At 39.7% G+C, this 24,865-nt stretch overlaps 2 protein-coding genes across 7 annotated transcripts in view; one reads left to right on the top strand and one right to left on the bottom strand.

The window, feature by feature from the left end:
- Positions 1-14,131, bottom strand: part of LOC138038526 (zinc finger protein 596-like) — a 39,769-nt gene extending 25,638 nt beyond the window's left edge. For 2 of the 3 annotated variants that reach the window (XM_068884452.1, XM_068884449.1), the window contains exons 1-2: positions 13,993-14,131; positions 11,279-11,360 (exon numbers count right to left, since the gene is read on the bottom strand). The gene's annotated coding sequence lies outside the window, so the exon portion shown is untranslated. Of the gene's footprint in view, positions 1-11,149; positions 11,361-13,992 lie in introns of those variants that run through there. The other variant, XM_068884450.1, reaches the window with a different exon arrangement.
- Positions 5,460-24,865, top strand: part of LOC138038522 (cartilage oligomeric matrix protein-like) — a 38,898-nt gene continuing 19,492 nt past the window's right edge. The window contains exons 1-10 of one of the 4 annotated variants that reach the window (XM_068884419.1): positions 5,460-5,486; positions 11,287-11,369; positions 12,007-12,267; positions 13,931-14,256; positions 17,446-17,572; positions 18,816-19,012; positions 20,490-20,631; positions 21,762-21,898; positions 23,260-23,397; positions 23,997-24,074. In XM_068884419.1, the coding sequence (XP_068740520.1) occupies positions 11,297-11,369; positions 12,007-12,267; positions 13,931-14,256; positions 17,446-17,572; positions 18,816-19,012; positions 20,490-20,631; positions 21,762-21,898; positions 23,260-23,397; positions 23,997-24,074 (1,479 nt within the window). In that variant the 5' untranslated portion in view covers positions 5,460-5,486; positions 11,287-11,296. Of the gene's footprint in view, positions 5,487-5,715; positions 6,221-10,584; positions 11,086-11,286; positions 11,370-12,006; positions 12,268-13,930; positions 14,257-17,445; positions 17,573-18,815; positions 19,013-20,489; positions 20,632-21,761; positions 21,899-23,259; positions 23,398-23,996; positions 24,075-24,865 lie in introns of those variants that run through there. The other 3 variants (XM_068884417.1, XM_068884420.1, XM_068884418.1) reach the window with 3 other exon arrangements.

The raw sequence follows: 24,865 nt of genomic DNA, 5'->3' as shown, positions 1-24,865 counted from the left end.
AGCTTTCTGAATATTGGACATCTTTGCTGTTGCGCTTCTGCCTTCACTTTCAGCCTTAATGATATCTGCCATATTTCTGGCGATTTGCCCTGCCGTTAGGCTTGCAGGAATTAGGGTCAAACGAGTGGTATCTAGCAAGTTTTCAAAATTAAGCAAGTCAGTAAATTCTGCTTCTCTGATATGCTAGCTTCTTTGTCGGTGGTTTGCATTGTTTAACTCCGAATGACATAAGAGACTCTACAAGTAATTGAATTACCTCAGATAGCTTTACGACTTTCCCATTTTCTATCACATCTCATCTGATGAAGTCAAAAAGCACCTGGTAAGCATCAGACTCGTCATCTTGTTGAGATTCGCAGCTTTCATGCATCGGGATTTACATTGCTGCTTGCATCTGGTCTAGTGTACATCCTGAAGCTTGTCCTGTGATAACAAGCCTCAGCCAATTGATATGCTTTACTTTCAAACAGTATCTACCCTTATGCACATGATATCTCTAATAATTCTGTACCGAAGAACATTCAGAAACTATTTAATCGTTCATCTAACATTCATAAATATAATACACGATCATCAGCTAGGCACCTATTATGTTACCGAATCGCGACTGAGCTTACAGTTGGAGTCTTGTGCAAACTTTGGAACAAGATTATGCAACTCTCTTCATCCTGACTGGCGCGCGGTTACAAAAGGCCATTCACAAGACGAATTAGGAAATTTTTGCTTACAGTTCACGGAGTTGAGGATGCTTATGTTGATGCCTACTCATTGATAACAAAACTGAATAATCGTACCCTATAACTCTGTTTTATTCTATTCTTTTTTTGTTTTGTTTTGTTTGTTTTTTTTTTTTCATTCTCTTCTTTAAATAACATTGTAATAATTATGCAATGTTTCTTCAGACTGTCTATTGTGTAATGGCTCAATGTGTATTGTGAGGTTTTATTTTGTCTTAATATCCGGTTTCTATAGTAAGTTTAGTGCCATGTACGCCATAAAACTGCACGCCTCGATTAGCATTGCTATGCACGTTTAGTGTTCATTGTAAAATTTAACTGTAATTTTTTTAAATAGACTTGAACTTGAACTTGCAGCAACAGACCTTATTCCAATTCCTTATATCTCGGTATTGTAAGGTTAAAGGCTCACGATTTCTTGTGCCCTTGAAAATCTTTTTTTCTGTCACAGAAAATGTAAATGCACTCGTATGTCGTGCTATAATTGGAACATCCACGAATAAAGAGCCTCCAAGCCACCTGTTCCTGGTGAGTCTGGTTGTTAGACAATTGCTCAGATAATTTATCTTACAACTTTTTCATTGTAAAAATACTGCGACATTTTCGATGGTAGTCATTTAATGACTTAGAGGTTTCGAGAATTTCTTGATGCTTGTGAATTTCTGCTGCTCCTAACAGGGTTTTCCATGAGTCATCATCTTTGGATGCAGTGAATGATACACTTTTTCTCCTTGCAGAATCGTTTCACATTTGATTCCTCAGCATTACGTCTTTTAGATGAGACCTCTATTTTAATCAAATGACTGTTTTTAGCGTTAAAGGGGCAATTCGTTTGCAATAAACGTAAACATATTAAATTGCATTGTATGAAATAAGAAGAGCCTGGGACTTTTGCTTATAAAATGACTTTAACATATTCAAATAATTTTGTCTACAACAAATCAGTCATGCTAAAAATAAGTCAGAATTAGATTATACTTTTGAACTTAGAAAAACATTGCCAGTAAAAGCTAGACTACATGCACATTAAATTTCTATCACATTATCGAACTTAGCATTCTACAATATCAGTAAGTTCCTTAAAAATTTGTCTTTGTAATAAGTCAAAGATTCGAATAATTTTGTTCGCAAAACAATTTGCGTTTGACATGATAGAACAGCTAATAAATCAGCAAATCAAAACCACACTCACCTGCAACAGTAGCCGCCATGTTTGTTTTCACGCATAATGCAATTTGCGTTTGGCATGATAGAACAGCTAATAAATCAGCAAATCAAAACCACACTCACCTGCAACAGTAGCCGCCATGTTTGATTTCACGCATAATGCAATACGTATGCTACGTTTTCCATTTTTCTCTCTATTTTCAATCTTCATTTCGATAAACAACAAACAAAAGTCCGTTATGTCTCCCAGCATAAATTAAACTACAAAAATTATATTTGGCCTCGTTTTCATGCCGAATTGCCGTTTTTGGCACTTGTACATTAAAAAATACCGTGAAAGCTACTGTTACAGAAAGAACTATCATACAAATTCTTAATTTGAAGAAAGTGTACTATCAATTCGCATCAATCATCCTTTGTCCCTCGATTTAGTACCAAAATCAGGATTGGCCCACGGACTAAGTAGCACGACTCATTTACCTCTTGTAACCAATGATATTGAATTGAGGCCTTACAATTAAACCGTTCCAGAGCATCTGGCTAAGTTTATTGCCCTTCCTAGTAATTTCGAGATTAGATGGCTTTCGTAATCTCCTTTTATCGGATATTCGTTTATAAGATAATAATTTCTCAGTCTCGAATATTTTCTTTCTGGCTGTCTCCTTGGTTCGTTGGATCTCGGAAATCAGTTTATATGGAAATGAGTGCTCAGTTCAAAGGTCACCAAGCTTTTTTGGCGGCATGCACAGTTTCGTCAAAGAATGGCCATGGTTACACGACGCGACCTGCCTAGATGCATGCAACGTTAACCGCAGTGTAAGTAGGGTTTTAAGTGTAAACGATAATTGGCTAATAAACAATACGGTTTGGTCAGAATCAATCAAATCTTTTCTTTTCAAATCAAGCACGCGCCCTTGATGGCGCAATTTTTCCCCGATTACATGATACGCGTGCGTTTCTTCTGCTTAACCATATCGAGTTTTTTTCATGTATATTATTAAGTAATCACATGATTTGTCTCGTGCAATTTGGAATAAAAAGGCACTAGTAAATTTTTTCAAAGACTACAAATTGCACTCGCCCTACGGACTCTTGCAATTTTGGTCGTCTTTGAAAACATTTACTCGTGATTAGTTATTCCAAATTGCACTCGAAATCATGTGATTACCTATACTAATTACCCTGGGGCGGATTCTTGAAAGGTGTAATAACTAAATAGAGTTATTACATCTTTCAGGAACTGGCCACAGGCAAATAAAACTCAAACTGACTTACTCCGGGAAAACTTACCATGTAACGAGTAAAGTAACCCTGGCGGCTAATATAGAAATTATTTCACTCCCTACTGTTGGATGCGAGATCACGGTTTGTGTAAAGGACTGAGCTTAGACATGCCGCTAGTCGATCTCATGAATTTCACTGGTAGAATAGCTAACTCAAGTTTAACCATGTTGTTTTGTCCGTCGGTACGACGAGGACCATCTGCAAATCTTATGGAGGGGTGAAGGTGAAGATAATGATGATGATGATGATGCCGATTTTGGAGGACGGCGTTGGGCATGCGGAGTGCATGCGTTGGGCATGCGGAGTGGATGCGATGTGACGAGAAATTCATTTCATTTTCTGTGCGTCAGCAAATGGCTGGTAAGGCCAATCCGCGCCCGGAACAGTCTTGGGCAGTGAGGGCAAGGGATGATGGAGACAGACGCTGTTGTGGCGGTGCCTTTCCTGACTTATCTACGCTGCTCATCTGTTGCGGTCCTGTTCGTTTCGCAGGCTTTGACGCCACGCTTGACGGCTCCACGCCACTTGTCTCTGTCTTGAGCCACTTGCTGCCAGTCGGTGTGCTCGATCCCAAAGGCTTTGAGGGAGACCTTCAGGGTGTCTTTGAAGCGCTTCTTCTGTCCTCCTTGGGAGCGTTTGCCTTCTAAAAGTTCCCCGAACAACATTTTCTTTGGTAGTCGGTCAGTGGTCTGCCATGCGAGCCATGAGCTCACCCTTCTGTACGGCTGCGAAACATGGATAGTCTACCAGCGGCATGCAAGGAAGCTGAACCACTTCCACACCACCTGCGTCAGGAGGATTCTCGGCATCAAGTGGCAGGAAAAGATTCCCGACACCGAGGTCCTCGACCGTGCAGACCTCCCCAGCGTCTACAACATCCTAATGCAGTCCCAGCTCCGCTGGGCCGGTGAGAACTGCAGCTTGGTATACCTTGATCTTGGTTTCGGCTGTGATGCCTCTCCGATTCCAGACTTTTTTGTTGAGTCTGCCAAAAGCGGCACTCGCTTTAGCGAGTCTGGCGTTCAGCTCATCGTCCATGATGACGGATCTCGAGATGCATATTTTAGAGTTAATTTACTGCGAAGTTCGTGATCGCTACAAATATTGAGAGGAATATCTCGCAATAGACCTTTTCGGCTTGTACATTTTGTTTTCCCAATACAGATCATGTGATAATACTCAGGAAATTTGGTCTTTTGTTTTGTTCATTAAAATGAGGGCATATGCACTCTTTTTAATGAACAAAACAAAGGACCAAGCCTCCTGAGTATTATCACATGATCTGTATTGGGAAAACAAAATGTACAAGCCGAAAAGGTTTATTAAAAAACTGCGAAATAAGAGCTCACTACAAATATTTAGATGCATATTTTGCAGCTAGCGAATAAACTGCGAAGCTACCGATCGCTTGAAATTGTTAGATGGATATTTTAGCAGTGAATAAACTGCGAAGTATTTGTTTATTACTTATGTTTAGATGGATACTTCGCAGTTTATTAAGTTCGAAATCAGTGTTAACTTCAAATATTTGATGGATAGTTAGTGGTTAATAAACTGCGAAGGCGTTTGCATCTGTAAGATTTGCGTGTGTTGAGTGAAGTTGTTGGTAAATTTAATTTTTGTCTATAGAGTACCATGAATGCAAAATTTGCACTTTTCTAAATCCCGCGACTACGAACAGTTCACAGGGAGCTTAAGCAAGGAAGACTACGCATACGAGAACGCCACAAAACAATAACTCTAATGAGCAAACACAAAAGATCTGCACGCCCTGCACGTGCGTTTTTCATTTTGGTACATTTCTTTGACGTCCTCGTCCCGATAACGACGTGAATTGACCAGATTTTAGGTTGTGTAGAGGACGTGAAAACATGACGAGACATTGTTAATTTTCTCCCCAAACAACCACACAATTCATGCCAATTTTATTCCTGAAATGTTGATACACACTTTCCATTCCAAACGAATTGGGATTATAACGAAGTTATTACAATAACGGAAAATAATATTGGCGGCGACGTCGTGCTTGCGTAAACTCCCTAATATTTTATATATTTACTAAAAAAATGTGCGTATTAATTTCGTATTAATCCAGTTATATGATAGCTAGTCCGTATTGTACAACTTCAACAAGATGGAATAATCGTGAAATATTCTCGATAGCACTAAAGTGATATTTGGACGTGTCGTTTTCGTTCGCCTTGCTTAAACTCCCGATAGATAAGACGAAGAGAACGAAGGAGTCGACTAGAAGTTTAGACCGAAGCCATAAGAAGGAGATGCTAATTGAGGGGACAGGTAGGGGGTCTGGGATTGCTCGGACGTAGTGGTGTTGTAATGGTCCCACAACCAGAACTTACGAAATCGTTTTGAATTTTTAACCAATGGGCCGATCAAACGCAGAGCATATAGACGGTAGCCGGCTTTAAGCGCAAGGAAAGCGATCGAAAAGACTGAAACTGTTTTTGCTGTTGGTTCTGACTGGTGACTGGTGACAGGATGGAAAATGTGAGACAAGATTCTTCGACCAAGCAGCTACCGAGTTCATTAATGCGAGGCCAAAGCAAATCGAAAAGCAACTTCCGCTAAAATATCTTGCTCCTACAAACAAAAGTGTTTACCAGCGGTTTATTGTATACGATACGTATTTCCCATTTCACAATTCATCGTCACTGCCAATGTTTTTCTTTCTTTTGAAGGATTATTCAGTTTAAACGGCATGTTATTGCTGGCCCCGCTGTGAAATATCCAATGTCTTTCAGTTATCTAAGTTACAACGTCAGGATCAGTAAATATTTGCCTTGTGCAAGTCTTGAAAAGGTGCCATATCGCCCCTCTTGTTGTCTTTTCATTCAGTCACACATCACTTGTCACACCAATGCATATTTTTCGCACTTGAGTGAAACCTTGCCGAGGTCTACATTAAAGTGTTGTAGTTGTAACGTCCGTTTCTTCGTGTTGTGTTCTTGCTGCTAATCTTTGGATGTCTTAGTTCTCAGAGTTGGCTTTTCACGACGGCTTAACGTTTCGAGGTAAGAAACTAAAATCATACGTTGTCTCTTCTTTGGAGCTTGGTGACTGTTTCCCTGTGTCAAATTCCGAATTCACGCTTCCTCGAGCGGCATTCATAACTTTGTACTTTTCCTGACATTTTGATTAGGAAAACGGTAAAATAAGCCTATGCTAAAAACAACTTCTATTCAATTACAGCTGAGAAAGCCTGAATTGACAATTGAGATGATAAGAAGACTAATTGTAGTTATAAACTCTATCAGTCAATAGTCATTTCTGGCAATCTTATCAGTAAAAGACATATCTTTCATTTTACGATTTACGCGGCTTCTTGTCGTCAAATCTTGAGGGGTTTTTTCCCCAGTTGATATATCAACATTCGACAAATTTGGCCGCCAACGAGTGACATGTTTGTGTTAAAAGTACCAGTTCTAATTACCTGAATAGCATTTTGACTGCGTCGCCTCTTTCTGTTTATTACTCGGCAGTTAAAAATTGTTCATTGAGTAATCCAACATCTCTACCATAGAGCGAGCAATAATCAAAATCTTTGCTCAGACTTCTGAATCTCGAAGCCCCGCATTACAAAAAATAACAAACTTTCGAACCTCCTCCGGCTTTTGCGGATAAATAGCAAAATTAGCGGATTACTTACACTAGACGTCCTTCAGTTGGGACACGTTCCCGAAGAGTGTACGATGAAGTACGGTTCAGGGTTTGTAACTATGCGATAAACTTGTATAATCAAAGAATACTGAGTAATAAAGATCAAAAGTTCAGTCTTCATGATTTTATCGTGCGTGATGAGAGAACGTGTTGGAAATTTAATCGTTCCACTCCCGTGGTTAGCAAAGTTCTGCTATCCTCAAGTATTTTCATAAGACGTTTTTTCTTTAAACAAAACTTTCACAAAGCTTATTTCATACGAAAACTAATTGACATTAGTTAAAATTTTGCGCCGAACACGCACATTTGAAAAGCCATGATGGTGAAGAATTTAAGATTTACTACACATAAGAACCTTCAGGCTGGGTTTTTAAATAGGCTCAAATTAGGTTTTTTCGTGCGTCATTAAGGATGATTTGTCTCAAAATGTTCGTGAGGCGATTTTTTGAAATTATACGTCTTGATTTGCGTTAATTATGATTACATGCTTTACACCGGTTTATCTAGAGCAAACGCTATGTCAGAAAGTAAAGTACTCGGAAGAAACTTACAAATTATTCAATGTCGATTTAACGATGAAGTCAATGGTGATCATTGCACACTGCCTGGAGGAAATTTTTTTGCAATGGAAAAGTTCCGATTATAATTCATTAGTGATTCAATTATTGCTTTGTGCGTATTGTCTGCGTTAATTATAAAAGAAACATAATTCTGCCGAACAGGTGTGAATTCAAGATAATAGAGTAGCGTGTTTTCCTTCTTGTCTCGATGTTGTCGCTTTGTACGATGTCGTTGATCCGTAAAAAGATAACAAAAGGTTGTTAGTCGGATGATCTTTTCTAGAAAGTGTCGTTGCTTCAAGGTCCAAGTCAGAGAAGTATTCCAATGCCTCAAAGAGAAGTCGAATCTATCTATATGTTATTTCAAACACTAGTTCGGATTCGAACTAATTGCATCAGGCACCTTTATACTGCCATAATGAGTAAAATTCTCGCAAATGTCAAAAACGTTCGCATTAGTCTGAAATAGCAACGTTTTGTAAAAAGTGGCATTTTTTTATAAGTCTTGAAGCAAAAGCTCTCTCATTCTTTGAACATATGGCACTGACGGAGATCACGGGGAAATTGAATCAATCAAGTGGCAACTTCGAACTTGTGACTTTAAAGTAGTAGTGCTTGGGGTAGCAGTTTTGGATGCTTTCTCTCACAGTATCACAGACTCGTCGAAATAGAGTTGCGAAACTATTGTAGGTTTAGGCGAACAAATTGACATGACTACAGTACACTAATGTGGGTGTCGAAATAATATGACATGTTCGCAATCATAGCACAAGTGACGGAGAACTCGTTTTAAGGAAGCATGGCGTGTGCAGTTTAGTAAAAAAAGCTTTTCCCAATGGGAACTCAGTTAACCGATTCAGCTTGTGCCTACTAAGTTAATTGTGCAGTCGTTGTTCGTTTGCAAGAATCGCTTTAATAATAATGAGCCTACTTTGGTACCGTGTTTGCATCTGACGTCATGCACGGCAGCCATGTTGGTGTACAGAAAAATGCAGTAAAATGTCTTTTGGGAAGTTGGCGCCATTATTTTGCCAACGTTGTGGGGTCATTCTCTGATGTTTTGCACACCAAAATGGGCGTCTCATCACGTGGATGCAAAACCAAGATCTAAACAAGGTAAACGGAGAACGCGACGTCATTCATCGCATATTGATAAAAAAGTGCGAGTTATCTTTGCCGACTGCGTGAAATCACTTCAATTGAGTTTAGTAGTTGACGTAATTGGTTGTCATCGATTTCTGAGGTTTCCAAAGTTTACAATCTTTGATCATATTGGCGCAGAATTTAATCTAAGCGTGGTTTAGGTAGATCATCCATCTGCATCGGGTTTCTTGCGTCATTTGCGACGCCACCGTTCGCTTTCCCGTGCCATGTCGTCCTTAATGCTTATCCATTAAATATTGGCTGGTGTTATCAGGCTATCCTTTTCCGAGTCATATATATAACACAACGATAGGGAAGATTAGGATCAAGTTGGACCACAAGCCACCAAAACAATTACTTTAGCTTGACGGAAAAATGGGAGACATGATTGTGTACCTGGTGTCTTCAAAATTTTTTAAGTGCAATTTGTATGATTAGGATCTATATGTATGTATGGAGAAATTTTGAAAGTTTTCCCTAGCTTAAACTGGGACATTCACACAAGCCAACATTTTCTCCCTAGGTTCAGAGTTTGTGAGCAAGTCCAGTTTTTGGTTAATCCTGGCGGTAGAGAGTGATGAATGACTTTGCGTAACACCTTTTTTCATATTATCAGGCCTTCTGATGTTTGCGCGATCGCGGAGCCGCGAAATTTACAAAAAACACGCAAAATACAGCGAAATTCACAAGAAATTTCACGAAATACAAGTCGGTATAACATATTTGAAACTTATCTTGGCTGTTGGGGCTGTTTACTTGATTGCCGTAAACTTGCAATTTTTTGTTTTTGAAGCTTCGTCACTGCTACGAGTAAACAACATCCCAAAACTACCAGGCGTTCTTAGAATAGCTTAACGTTGCAAAAAAGCTGGGTAGTGGCCTCGATGTAAAAAGCTTTGCCATTGCCGCATTTCTCGAGCGCATTCATTGAAAGAATTGAAGGAGAAGTTCTGTGGCTGTCGTTATTGCACAGACTAACGCTCGTCATATTTCCCCAAAACAATCATGGCAAGATTGCCGTCTTTCTTCAATAAGAACGTTCGTCAAATCCGCGCAAAACCGATCGCTTTCCAGCGAAAGTTGCCCCGAAATATGACTTTTTTCCCGCGACTTATCAGAAGCCCTGTATTATTGCATTATCATCTGTTGAATTGCTGATCATTCATCCACAATTTTGTCATCATCTATTGAGTGCCGTATTTACATCTCTTCGTCTGATAATTCGTATAGATCAATTCGTTTGTATTTCTTTCATTTCATCCCGCATACCAGTTTGGCATCCAAGAGACCTCATGCTGTGTTATTCATAAGTTTGTTCCGTGTGTGGAGAAAAGGATCTGTTTCTTCTTTTGATTTTAAGTGAAACGCCGGCAACCACTAGAAACAGACGCATCTGGTAAGAGTATTTTGCAAAAGTCGTGGACCATTCCTTCGGAGGTCATAGCGTCATAGTCAAAATTAACCTATTAATAGTTGTTTCAGACTTAATCGTGAGTATTTGCACCGATGCCAGGAGCGTAAAAAGTCGATTCATACATAGCTTAATCTACAAACCATTTGTTTCGTAACCGGCATAGACATTACGGTTTCGGCACTGAGCAAGGAATATTTGAAGTGTAAACTTAAATTCGCCATCACCGAGCACAGTTGAATAACACGGTAAGTACTTTACAGAACAAAACGGCACCCGGGCTTCGTAAAAGGATTTAAAGGACTAAGATCGCAGATTGACAACACTCAATTAAAAATTCAGTATTGGGCTTCCCCTGACATTCAATCACCAAAAATACTTTGATTCCAAAAAAAAACAACCAAAAAGGAATCAAACGACTAACTAAGTCAATTGTGGGAATAAGTTTTGCTGGCGAAAAGCTGATTTTTACATTTTTCTAACCTTGTATGGGACTTTTTCGTTTCTCGTTCAGACTTTCGAATGGAATTCCCATCCTCTAATTTCCGAATTGTTTTGGTTCTAGCTTTCACCGTTGTTTGTACGTTAGTCCTTCCCGTATTCTTCCATGAGAAAAGCGTCGTTTTTCAGATGTTGGTGCTTTGGTTGCAAGGGTCTGGTTTACATCCCACCGTCTCACCACTACGCCGTACGGATTCGTCTTCGAGAATCCCGAATGCAATTTTAACAATTGAACCTTATAAAATTATAAAATACTTAACTGACTGCTCCTGCCAGTTGGGTTCTCCATCGTGTTTTCTTTTGTTTCGTTTGGCTTTTTTTTTTCTCCGTGTTTCTTCAAGTTAAGTAAATGTGAGTGAAATACTCGTAGGAATTCGAACTGGCTTGATACCTCTACGCATTTCCACAATAAACAAGATCTCTTGCATAATTACACCTTTTTTCTTCTCATTTCCCCTCCATTTCTCAGTTTCTATATAGATCTAACATTCCGCCGTATTTGTACAACTTCTGCCCCCTTCTTAGGCTTCCCACTGAATATTAATTGAATTGTCAACTTTTCAAAGACTTGCAGACAAAACATAGCTACAGGGAATGACAACAGGTTCGTGAACAGCGAAAAGTTTACATACACCTAAGCCCATTTTCCTTAAGTACCCGCTGCTTACATTTTGGTTCAACGAACTTGAAAGCTATGACCGACTTTCCTCGTTTCGCCAACGTTCATGCCTGTCATCAATCCCTCTTTAAGTTGTTCAACTGAACTGCATTGTTTCCACTTCGACTGATTTACATACTTTCACAGGACAGGGAGAATGAGAGCTTCTTTCCCTGTGTTGCTTTGGTTTCTTCTCCGTGCTGTAGAATCTTCAAGGAACACTGAAACAGGTATTAAAGACAACCTTTCTTTTATAAAGTTGGTTTTTGTTGTCCGTACATTTGTATTTCAAACGGCGCTTAACTGACATTCGTATTTCAATCAAAGTATACAAAATTGTCGAATGCTCAAAGTATACGCCATATTAACTGAATGATATTCACAAGCTGAGAATATTTTGGAGGATTATTCGTTAAATATCCTGATCATTTTTTCATGATTGTAATAAATTGCACGTCTGTACGAGCTTTATTTAAGATATGCAAGTCCATTATTGTGTCTTTGTTATGTTAATAAGAATGCAAGCAAACTAGTCGGAGCTTTTGTACTTTACATGTGTTTATAAGCTATGCCAGACACCAATTTTCCAAACTATCATAGGTTAGCAGACTAGAGTTTCCATTAGGAGGCAGAGGTCTCTTCCTTAGGCGATTTCAATCTGCTTTAGTGTGCAGTGATTTTTCTGTAAACACGGCGATGTGTCCGGAGAGAAAACACGAAAGCAAAGCAGGTACGCTGTGATGGAAGCATGCCAGGGTGCAAGAGTTTATCGCTTAAACGGCTTTCGCGGAAAAAATGTGTTAAGGTGTTGAGACTAATTACGTCTGGATAATGATTCGCGATATGTTTTTCAAATTTAATTTTCAGCTGAAATTGATATCTTGAAAACTTTCAACGAAAATTCACCGAAGGAAGGAATTACGAGGGTTCAAGGGTTTGCAGAAGAGACTGGAGTTGCTCATGACCCCGACCCCGACGGGAACATTACACGATTAGAAAAATCGCATGAATTACTGGGGAAGATCAAAACTCTACTTGTCAAAGCTGGGCGAGTTGTTCTCGTCGCTGAAGTGAAAGCTACGGGCATTCCACAAGGAATGCTGTTCTCTGTGGATTCCATCAGCAGAGGTAAGCAACTTTCTAAATCATCATCGTCATGTGTCATAATGTATAAAGAAAAGCTTGAATTACAAATCCCACCCAAGTGGCAGAGTTAGAGCTGATGAGATCAATACATCATCCAGAAATAGGTACAGGTGTATAGCTCCACATGAAATACCGTAGTATCAATTCAAATAAAAGAGTATGCCAGGGTGTGATTTTCTTGAACATGAACTGAGTAAAGTGTTGATTAGATACCATAAATTTAGATGGAATTTATTTTCATTACTCAGTTATTGTAAATTGTCAAATTAATTATTCATCAAAGTTATGACCAATCAGCAGGTGCTATTTCAGTCACATGCACTCCTCTGTAAACCCTACTGCAAATCAACTGGGGTTGATGAAAAATTACGAAATAGTAAGAATTAACCTTTAAGACAAACTCCTGCTCAGCTAATTAGTACATATTAACTTATGATACAGATCTGTACTGTATTCAAAAGATCATATTCATATTCTCGGTATTGGAATGCAATGGCAACTAATGTGGGGCAATATATTATACACTTAATGTATGGTCCCAAGGGAAACACTTAGTTTTGTTTTCCCAAGAGTCCTGATGTTTCCCGAGACGAAGTTGAGGGAAACATCAGGACTCGAGGGAAAACAAAACAAACTAGTTTCCCGAGGGACCAGACATAAAGTGCTTTGTTGTATATTTAGACTTTTCCGTCAACAATCGCAGCAAAACATCCGAAGCAGGCAACAACTGTGGAATTGTATCCCGATCAGGATACATTTGAATTTGATCACGGACACGTGACCAAGCACCAACCAATCACAGTGCTTGTTTTGTTGAGTGAAAGGCTAGGTATATAACAATAAAAAATATTAGCATTTGAAAAGATTACCCCACATTAGCCTCCACTGTAAGCTAGTTCCAGTCCAATACTGACAATCATCGAATATGGTCTAATATACACTTAATATATGGACCACAGGGAAACAGTTAGTTTTGTTTTCCCGAGATTCCTCATGTTTCCCAAGACGAAGTGGAGGGAAACATCAGGACTTGAGGGAAAACAAAACTAACTAGTTTCCCGAGGGACCAGACATTAAGTGCTTTGTTATATATTTGGACTTTTCCTGCAACAATCGCAGCAAAACATCTGGAGCGGGCAACAACTACAGAATTGTATCCTGGTCGGGATACATTTGAATTTGATCAGGGCCACGTGACAAAGAATCAACCAATCACAGTGCTCGTTTTGTTGAGCGAAAGTCTAGGTATATAACAATATTTATTGGTTATTTTGCATCCAATCTGTATAGATGTTAACAATGGCTTGAATGTTAACACCAATACAGATCTCCCGCTTATATTTTACCCACTACTAAAAGTGTATGGAGTTTTCTCATTTTTTCTACGTGTTGGCTGCATTCGCACTTCTCATCGAACAAAAGCATACTATGTTGTCAGTTAAACGGGGATACGCTCTTTTATACCTGGCCACAGTTGTTCAAATGGACAGCGCTATACGCCGCATAAATCACTATACAGTGGATAAGTAAAAGCAAAATCAATTGCACTATCCAATGGATAGTGATTTCTTGGGTGGAGAGCGTTATCCACCTTTTGAACAACTGGGGACACATCTATAAAGCAATAACGTTGTTGTTTATACAGAACAGATCTTATTGTCATTATGGATAAGCTGCAATCAAACCTGTCGCCTGGGAATCACCTACCAAACATCGGATCTCAAATCCAAAGATGTGTTATTCCACCGAATTAAGAAAATGTCGGACAGCAGATGGCACAAGCTCGCTCTAAATATCTACACACACAAGCACCTTCGAAAAACAACAGTTGATCTGTACATCGATTGCAAGGTGCAGGGAAGAAGAAAGCTTCTAACGTCAATTGATAAGCTTTTTCCGACGTCAAAAGATGTATTATTCCGGTTTGCGCGAAGAAGAGGCGACGAGGAAAGTGATATACCGATGTGGAAGGTAAAATTTGTTCTTGCATGCCGCCATCTTTGGAAATGGAACTCACAGAGGGCTGGGGCGAGCTGAAATACGCGCGTTTTCGGAAGTGAATCAAAATTAGGCGTCCCAGTATTGGACTGGAACTAGCTTGCAATGGAGGCTAATGCGGGGGAATATGTTAAAAAGGTATTTGCATTTGAAAAGATTTCCCCGCATTAGCCTCCATTGCAAGCTAGTTCCAGTCTAATAATGAGAATACGCATATGGTCTATTCTTGGTTTGCACGTGACGTCACAAAAAAATAAAATACAAAACTAAAGAACCTTTTGAGTTTTTATCTCGATCAGCTACAAGAGGTTTTAAAAATATATATGTTTGCATGTTTTCAGCTCGGTACCGTGCTTCGTTTCGAAAATAGAGCAGTTTGAATTTCAGAGTTTTTCACAGTGCATGATATGTTGACGGCTTTTGAAAAACATGCCAGTTGCATAAAAATATCGATTCCACTCGTGTTTTTGTGGCCTAAACAGCCAATATACTAGGAGACGTGTCTATACGAATGTTTGCTAGCTCATTATACAGCAGAAAGTGTTAAAGACAGCCAAACTAAATTCCAGATGTTTCTGCAGGTTTCCGGCCGCTATGTTGATGTACTTCAGCAGTACACCAACGTGGCGCCTCCATACTAAACTCTACAAATTTTAGTAACATATTTTGCTGAATAACTCAAGTACGGAATATCGCACAGCCCTGAGACTTGGACCCGTTTTTTTTTATTTATTCCTCTTCTATAACATTTCCATTTCTTGATTCAATTTCTTAAGTGGTAAGCGATTTATGTTTTCACTTGCGTGACGTGCAAACCAAGAATGGTCTCAATAGGCTTTTGTACATTATGCTTTTACTTCGCCACTGAAATGCTTCATTTTAATGCTCCTTCTTCCCCACTAAAATGCTTGGTCTTCCCCCACCCCCCCCCCCCCAAAAAAAGTCACTAAAATGCTCATTAATGCTCATTATCAGAAGCACGTGACCTTGCAACTCTTTTCCTAGGGGCATAGCTGGGGATTTTAGGACACCCGTTTTATGCCCAAATATGGGAAAAAAGAAGATCGAAGCTGCACGCACGGGAAAATGCACGAGCTTTGCTACGTCCAAATAAGGAAATTTTGAAACTCAATAAAACCCCAGCTCTGAACCAGACTTAAGGACGTTCGCGCTAATTGTTTGTGCGCAACGTTACTGCGCAGGTAACGCGACTGTAATATGTCACGCATTACTTCGAGCATTAGTGAAGTTGAGGTTTTAAAACCTTTGCAAAAACCGTGGACGATAAGTCTTGCACAGCGTTGGATCAGAGAAGATCGTGATCAGTCAAAATTGATTTAAAATATTTATGAAAGTCAAGTAGACTACTGCACGACTGATATTCGCGAGGTTTTATCAGTCGTGCACTAGTCTACTTGACTTTCATACAAATTTTTCAAGCATGAACATGGCGACAGAAACCCCGAGGAAGAAGTTCCAGGCCTGCAAAAGAATGGCACATTTATTTCCGAATCATCATGAAACTTCAAAGAGAAGTGAGCGGGAGGATGGAAAAGCTCTGGAAAAGGTAGCTGATCGAGTAGACTAGTGGCTGAAAGTTTGGAAAACTCGACGACGAACCGTTGCGTAAATTTAATGGGACTGTTCCTTTTTAATGTTTTTATTACCCTACGAACTTAAGTTCAAAGTGAATACATGTTTTTAAAGTTCTTTTCCTTTACTTTCGTGAAAATTGAGCAGTATTTTCGTCCTCGTCCGCTTGAATAGTGCGGACCTGCGTGGAAACAATCAGCGATTGAATTTCACAAAAAAACACACCCAGAGGATGAGCATGACGGCAATGGAGAGATATTATACAAAACACCAACCAAATGAAGATGACCCCTGCTTAAAACTTCGTTGCTATGCTCGAGAAAGGTTTTTTTTCGGTAAAAACCTTTCATCTCTTCAACGACCGATCCTCTCTTGGGTTCCAGTCCTTGCCCGACAGGTCACGCAAAAGCGTGACAAACGAACTTTTCCAAGAGCTCAGCAAAATCACATCGATTTTACTCGTTCAGATCATCGGTGACCCCTATTTTTTTAATCATGAATCACTTACTTTACTTACTATCTACAAAATATGATGAAATGAAAAAATTCTCACCGTAAGAAGTTATCTTTTTTTAACATTTTCTTTCGTCGTGCCATCGAATTCCGGTAGTGGTTGCAACGGATAGAGCTTACGAAAACGCTCGTCGAGGATGAACTGTACTGTTTACCACATCCCTAGAGGCATACAATTATCTAAAAATCTCACTCCTAAAAACCTATGCACGGAAACTTTCACTCCAACGGTTTATTTTTATGATTTTCGATGGATGAGCAGATGAGTCTACATCTCGCTATTATGACCGATTTCTCGACATTAAGGCATTTTTCCACTGCCATTTTCTCCGAAACAAAGTCGGTGACCCCCATTTTTTTTTTCATTTTTGGAGTAAGTACTTTATGACCTAACTCTAGGCGAGAAATGAAGAAAATCTCACCGTAGGAAGATTTTAGCGCGAACGTCCTTAAACGCTTCAAGGCCATGAGCTTCTGTCATTATACATAGGCTGACAAGGCTGTTTTTTAAATATGAATTTTTTTTTTATTTCAACATTTCAACACAAATAAAGGGAGTTTTGAAGCAAGCAACCGTGGACAATCTTCCTGTCGGTGTACGTTGGATCAGTGGCTTGATCTGATCGGCGTAATTACAAGTTGAGAAACAAGCAAGAACCGATACAACGATACAACGTAAAATCAAATCTACGTTGTATCGGCTACCCGCAAATTCACAAATAAAGGCTCAGCTTCACAAAACCTTAATGTACAAAAGCCTAGTCCTCAAACGAATCAAGATTTGGTTGTTTGATGCTGTTGTTGTTAAGGGAGCGTGGGCAGAATTATTGCAGAACTATTGTGTCTGCTCCACAAACCTGTTGGCCTCCTTTGTCGTTTCGCGAAAAACGAAGTGGAAGTGTATACATTATATTTTATAAGACCGGTTGCTCAGATTTCTTTTGGATAACCAACCTCGTTCCCAGGGCTTTTCAGTCCTGTGAACGAGGTTGTTGGACAACTGGACAGATAGCTTCAGTTTTCATTATTATTGTAGCACTGTTTGTATCCTCCCAGGGAAGCCTTCAGAACTTCAAATTTGTGTTTGACAAAGACATCACGGAGCTAATGAACAACAAGAGTTGCCCAACTCGAAGTTCACCTGTTTTACAGAGTGACGAAGACCAGCAACACTTTGCAGCTGGTAAGTTGTTTTGACCCTTTCCTGCTAGCAGAAGTCCCCTTTTTGTGAGTTCACTGGGCTGACGAGTACGGGAAAAGATACCTCTGCCATAAGTCAAAACTTACTTTGATCCAACCGCCGTCCACAACCTTGGATCTTCAAACCGCGTGCCCCATGATATGTTTGCTGACTGTGATTTCAGCCCGTAGTGTCCCGCGCATTCCTTTACAGTAATTCCGCTGTTGTTAAGTGAGCCTGCACAACAATAAATAACACGTGAGGATTCTGTCGCTAAGTGACCGCCGTGCATGTTCAACACAGTGAGTTTCGACCCATGGTAGAGGTCTCGTTTTCCGTACTCGTCAGCCCAGCAAACACAAAAGAAAAGGAACGTTTGCAAACAAGGAATAGCCCACTTTCGATGCATCAAAATTCAGTCCTAAACAAAAGGCATCATCTCGAGGCTCTAGGAAATAAACTCATACAAATCCTTACATTTATTCCCCAAGGTCTTGAGATGATGTTTCTTGTTTAGGACTGAATTTTAATATAACGAAATTGGCCCATTTTCAAACTTTCATTTTCGTGAAAACGTCCAGCAGCGTACGTGCTCCGATGAATATATCTCTGGTTACTATTGCTGGAAACCATTTCCAAATTTTTAGTTGATCCTGTAAAAATACCAATTTGAGATATATTACTTAGATAATTGTTATAATAGAAGGAGCCACAAACTTATAGTAGCTCATAAAATATATCCTTGGTTTTTACCCGCGTAATCATTGGCTATTTTTTATTTTTCAAATTATTTATTTATTTATTTGTTTACCGAAACAGAAGAAAATAGAATTATATTCCCACAGGGTTAGTTTAAGACACCATTATGGCAGCAGTTTCTTTGTCAGCGGCCACTAACACGGCCACCCTAACGTCATGTAAAAACGAAAGACATCCTAACCCCGTACCCAGTGCCCTTGTTCTATCGTTCAGTTTTCGCTCCAAGGAGCACGAATAGGAAAGAACCGGAAAACGATGTTAAGACAAAGAGAAAAAGTTGACTACAAAATGTTGTTGGTTCATTCAGTTATTAATTAAGAAAATTATTTCTACTACATTTACTTTACGACTTTGACTCTTTATTTTTTGCGTTGCTTTTTCCAGAGTCTAAGCAAAATAAAACTTCGCATATCTTCAGTTTCTTGGCTCTCGTGTTAAAAGCACAATTCCCTTTATAGTGAAAATGTTGTTTTATTTTTATGAGCAGACAGTCTGCAGTCAGACGAATCACAAGTCAAAAGCAATTCACGTCTTCAAATGCCTGTGTACGATGATTTACCAGCTCTGCAATATTCCACTTATGACGTAATGATGGTGTTGGTTAATATGCAAAAAGAAGCTCAGAGACGCGAAGAAAGTTTCCAGAGATCGTTCATGCAAATGCAGAAGAAATTCAAATCTCAAGTGAGTTGTCACAGCAACCTTTTTCACGGGGTTACTTGATTGGTCTCTTCAAAGTTTCATCCGCGATTTTTGGCTAACAGTAACTTTCAACCTGACGTTTACCGTAAGGGTAGTTCTGAATAACTCTAGTTATTTTTTACCACCCATAGTTAGTTGCATTTGAGAGTTTTGATAGGACCTAGTACACTGTCGCAATTGCAGTTTTTACGTTCTTATAGGCCACTTTCGAAAATACCATGCATGATACTCTTTGTTTGTCCCTCCAAATTTTGCTTAAGCATTGTTTCCAGTTTCTCTTGGGACTTACAATGGTCCCAAGAGAAAACAAAAACAATGCTTATGCAAAATTTAGAGGGACAAACAAAGAGTATTATGGTATTTTCGAAAGTGGCCTATTGCATTAGGTCTCGAAAGAGAAAGAGGCTGATATGGATAAAACCGTGCTGCATTTTGTTAGAAGGGTAGTATTGCTCGAGCGGTTTAGTCTAAAGTGCTTTAATTTACGCCGCATTGATGAGTATTAGTCAAACTTATCACCCTCCAAACACTATTTGCGATCCTCTACGACTGACCTACTGGATGGTCTTGAAAGCGAGTCTCGGTCACTTCCGGGGATTGCCCCCTTCAATGTCAATTCTCAATGATAAAAAAAAAGCAACCTATATACTCAATGATCAGTTTTGGCAATTCAAAGTAAACACCAGTCTCACTAGTACTGATATAGTATTTCTCATTTGTTCGCTGCCCTCACTCGTGAGAGATACTATCAGCACTCAAAGATAAAATTCGTATCCCTGCGCGGCCATGTGATATCCTTTTCTTTTTTTTTTATCTGAACAAGGAAGTGAGAGGTGTCTCAAGAATTGTGTCCAGGATTGTGGAACGCGAATTATTTGCTGTTCTAGTAAAGTGTCAGAGCGATTTAAGACCCGAATTGTAGTCCATAAGCCCCGGGATAGGCGTTCAAGCATTGTTATAGAAAATTTGTTGGACCAGCAATGTCAGAACGCATAGCATGCTTGTTTGATGACGTATGTCCAACATTTTTTGTTGGAAGAATATTTTTATTTCGATCAAACATTTTCTCCAACAAAGGTTGAAGCGTGTAGCCACCCTTTCGACAATGTTGTATTGCTAAGACCATTCAGAGTTAAGGACCCAGTATCCGTTCATAGATGAGCAATCCAAAATGGCGGTACAACGTGAAGCCGGGAGAAGACCGTAGACAACAATGACCAGAACCTGGTTGCTGACCAGCAGTTTTTGTTAAAACAATAGTTTGCTGGGGGTGCTCAGTCTCGCGGACTCAGAAAACCTGGTTGTGTCATTGTTATTTAAGGTTTCCCGAAGCCGGGGCTTGAAATTTGGTTCTGGCGACGTACTAATGAAAGAAAACTTGAAGGGTAGGATTCTCACAGTCGTTGTCAAGAAGATGGCTTACTTAAACTTGTCCCTTTTTAATCTCTTGTCTCTTTAGTCCGCAGAATTGGCATCTATCAAGGAAACGTTAGAGAACGGAGTATGCTCCAACCGCGCCTACTCTCCTGCTGCACTTTATGGTAATGGCGGATTCCTTAAGAATAAAACTAAAACGGAAAACAAAAAAAGTTCCGGGAAAGGTAAACTCTTCGATTGTGATTTGACGTCATGCACAAAGGCATCGTCATACGCATGCGTCCATCACGCTGATCTCCGCTGACCAACTGCTGACAATTAACGGATCACGAAAGTTATCAATCGTAAGGCAGTAATGAACTAACTTGTTCGTCATAAACTTATAAGCCAGCTCATTTTGACGTATTAATGAATTAATTGCAAACATATAGTAACTTAGTTAAAGGAGAAATAATTCTTACTCTTGGTAACATTATTATTTCCGTCTAATCGTGTCATACATTTTGTCATTTTATGAAGCCTTACATCCTACATCAGGCCTGTCGGGACGGGACAAAAATTACGGTGGAAAAAGGGAATTAAAAAAGTGTTTGAAGCAGGTGGTGTAGAGGTTATAGAGTTAGATTTGAATGATGTTGTGTCGGGTGCAAATCTCACTCTGAACACTGCATTTGTCTTTGAGGGTACCAATTTCATCTCTGTAAATAACTTACTACTGTAGTTGAGGTCCAGACTGACTGGTCCAGTGGTGTCCTTCTTCCCCTCGTCCTGACAAAAGGGAACTTTTTCTTTGCCTATTATCCTTGCCAACCACATTTAAATCCAAATGTTAGTGCTGACTTTCCACACACGAAAAGCCCCCGGCACTATTTCAGAACCTCGATCCCATTTTACGGTTCCATACCTTCACCCTTCAAACGAGGTTGAAATAGATCCAAAACTGAAGTAATCGTTTTGACCAATCATAGCAGTCGCATGTAATCAAACGAACGAATCATTGCACAAAGCAAAATTAAAAGCAGCAGGAGCAAAGCGCGGGAAAACGCTAGCAAGCACGTGACATTTGATTCTTCTTTTGTCTCTAACTGGCTAAGTAATTGCTAAGTACGAGACGTGACATCTTTAGACCAGTCACGCATCGTATACGTAATCATTCAAAGCAAAACTGCGGTTGATTCTCAAATGAAAACCGCTTTAATTCCAAAGGCTAAATACTGTTCCCAATTTTCCCAAATCATATCATTTTCCATTTCTTCTTAGTAAACATTGTAGCATTTATTCGCAGTTAGCAACACAATATTTTTCTGCCCTTGTCTTTGGATTAACTTATCTCGTTTGTCTTGTTTGTCCACAGTAAACAAGTGCGCACTAAAACCGTGCTTCCCCTTTGTGGAATGCGAGGAGACCCCGGGCGTGGGGCTTGGGTTCAAGTGTGGAGAATGTCCGCCTGGTTACTCAGGGGACGGCATGAGATGCAACGACGTCAATGAGGTAAAACTGCAATTTCTACTTCAATCAAATGACAGTAATGTTTCAATCAGGATGCAAAAAACTGGCTTGGACTTACAGTCTTCTCGGATATGAACCATGGATCACACTCCCTGTCTCACAAACTTTACTTTGTTCATAAAATTTGTTATGGTTTTAAAGAACCCGAATTCTGTTCTCAAAGAGTAGGGGCATAGAGCACCTGGTTTGTGGTGTGAAACGACGACGGTTTCAGCGATGCCAACGCTGCATAACGTCACGTGCGGCTCGCATTTTCGGTACTCTGCTTAAAAAGGACGTGAAATCACCAAATTTGGGGTTTTTGACCACAACGTGGGCATATAAATGTGACTTTCAATCTACCTTTTTACTCTGAAACCGGCGCCCGTACCAATTCACTTTTAGCCTGATTCTTTACCAGCACTGAACGACGTGAACGAGATGGATAATCTCAAGAGACTTATCACAGTGTAAAAACATATTTTGAGGTAACGTGTTCGTCTATGTCGCCGTCGTAGAACTTAAAATCCCTAATAGAGAGCTTTAGATTCTAGTACGGGAACGACTACGAGTACGAAATTTTCTCATAGAACAACAGTGAGCGAGCGCAAACCAGCCTCATTTTGGCGGGAAAAACGTGACGCCGTCGTCATTTTAGTACGAGGTTTTGCAAAACTGTCGTCGAATCAAAACAAGTCAACATCACGGTGATAGTTTGGCTTTTTTTATGAGCAAAAAGGCTCAATTACCAACAATAAGAATAACTGAGCAACCTATACTGCTAACAAAGAGTACTATTAAGCGTGCGGGTTATAAATTTTCTTTAGTATTTTCGCTAAAAACGGGCAGTCAAAACTCGTACTCGTTCTCGTCCTCGTCGTAGAATCTAAAGCTCTCTAATACTTCGTAGGGGGCCAGAGTCCTCTTGCACCTGTAAGCAAACCATCTCAATAGACCATATTCGTATTCTCAGTATTGGACTGGAACTAGCTTGCAATGGAGGCTAATGCAGGGGAATTTTTTTTGAAATGCAAATACTTTTTAATATATTCCCCCGCATTGGCCTCCATTGCAAGCTAGTTCCAGTCCAATACTTAGAATACGAATATGATCTATTTAGCGGGAAGAGAAATTTACGAAATAGACCAAATCGGCTAAATATTGCACCCAATTCAAATCTCCCAGGGTTAGATTCTTTGTGTATTGTATTTGCATTATAATGTAGCATTCACGTTTAAATGAACGCAATGTTTTATTCCCATGCAGTTAGCCGATTTAGTCTATTTGTGGATTCATGATACTGAAGTCATATATAATTCGTGTCAATCACTGTCAATCCTCACTCCTTCTTTTTCTCTTTTTAGTGTTCATATGTACCCTGTTCGCCACACACCACATGTATCAACCTGCAACCGGGATACCAATGCACTGCTTGCCCTAAAGGATTTCTGGGAAACTCTACAATGGGTCTCGGAAGGGGGTTTGCGGAGAATATTAAACAGGTAACAGTCTAGCTTCTATGCACCGACTAAAAAGTCCCATTTTTAGTGTATTCTCTAATGTAATATACGTATTATGCCTGATGTAACGAAGCCTAATTTGATTTAAGGACGGTGCCTACTAATTCAGAGGTATTTTTGCGAGGTTTTATGAATATGTGGGAAAATCAGATCTCAGCAAGTGTTATTAAAATCCAAAAAAAAAAATTGGGGCTAACCACACATTTTTCAAAGATAATTAATCAACAATACCAGCAAAAAGCTTTAAAATGCAATGCAATGTATGGCGTTCCTTTCCAAATTAAAGCTTAATTATCTCTGAAAAATGCGTGGTTACCCCCAATTTTCTTTTTGGATACGAAGAGCATTTGCTAAGTTCTGCTTTCTCCTCATAAATTTAAACCGCGCAAAAATATCCCTGCATTAGTAAGCATTACCGATAGGAAATCCGAGTATCTGGAGATGCGCAGAACGTATGCGCAATAACAATAGTAGGCACCTTCCTTAAATTGCCAGATCGTGTGTTCAACAAATCAATCACAAATTTGTGATGAACAAACAACTCAATAACATTCTTGGATGCCTTTGTTTCAAATCTGCAGATATGTATCGACATTGATGAATGCAGCGATGGGAAAAATGGCGGCTGTTCCGTGCACTCAACGTGCATAAATACTCAGGTATCACATTAAACCCAGAAACCCAACAATAGGAAAGAACGACTGGTCCCCATCTTCCGAAGTAGTCATCGATAATAAAACTCCAAATTGTCAAAAACTTTATGGGTGAAGAATTAACCAATAAACTGTTTGAGAAGAGTAGAAGACGTATTTCCCTGTGGAGCTGTGTGACTGATCAGAGGTAGACAGCTTCTCGGAGCGATATTAGTAGCTCTCTCAAGTTACTCCAGAGACTAAGCGCAAAATTAAGATATCTTCATACTGTGGCATACTACTTTTGTTCCTTTTTTTAGCAAATGAATAAGCATATAATGGACTCTTGCTATAATTTGGATTACCCATGATGAAAAACACTTGAAATAGGCGGTGACTTGCGTCGGGCGCCGGCTGAATTTGAAAAACCCGACTCACACTAGACACCCTGATCCCAGAGTTTTTCTTGAGCCGCGAAAGAGCCGAGAGGCGGCGAAGACGAGTCGCGAAATGGCGAGAAAGAAAAACCTGTGGTTACCTTGGACTTGAATCTCACTTTCATGCAGACGCCAGGGTCAGGATCTGATCCTCCGGCTCGGATTGGTTGATATTTTTACAAGCACGGAAATCAATATGATTGGTTCGTTTGATTGGTAATACCTAGGGGACGCGTGATTGCTAAGTTGCCATTGGTCCCTTTTGTAATTGCTTATTTGACGGGTTTGATCTGCATGAAAGTGAGATTCAGGTCCAAGGTAACCAGAGGTTTTTCTCTTCTCCCAGCTTCGCGACTCGTCTTCGCCACTTCGCGGCTCTCT

Source organism: Montipora capricornis, chromosome 2 (genome assembly GCF_036669925.1).
Source record: "Montipora capricornis isolate CH-2021 chromosome 2, ASM3666992v2, whole genome shotgun sequence".
Taxonomy (NCBI): Eukaryota; Metazoa; Cnidaria; class Anthozoa; order Scleractinia; family Acroporidae; genus Montipora; species Montipora capricornis.
This window is presented reverse-complemented; position numbering and strand designations above follow the sequence as displayed.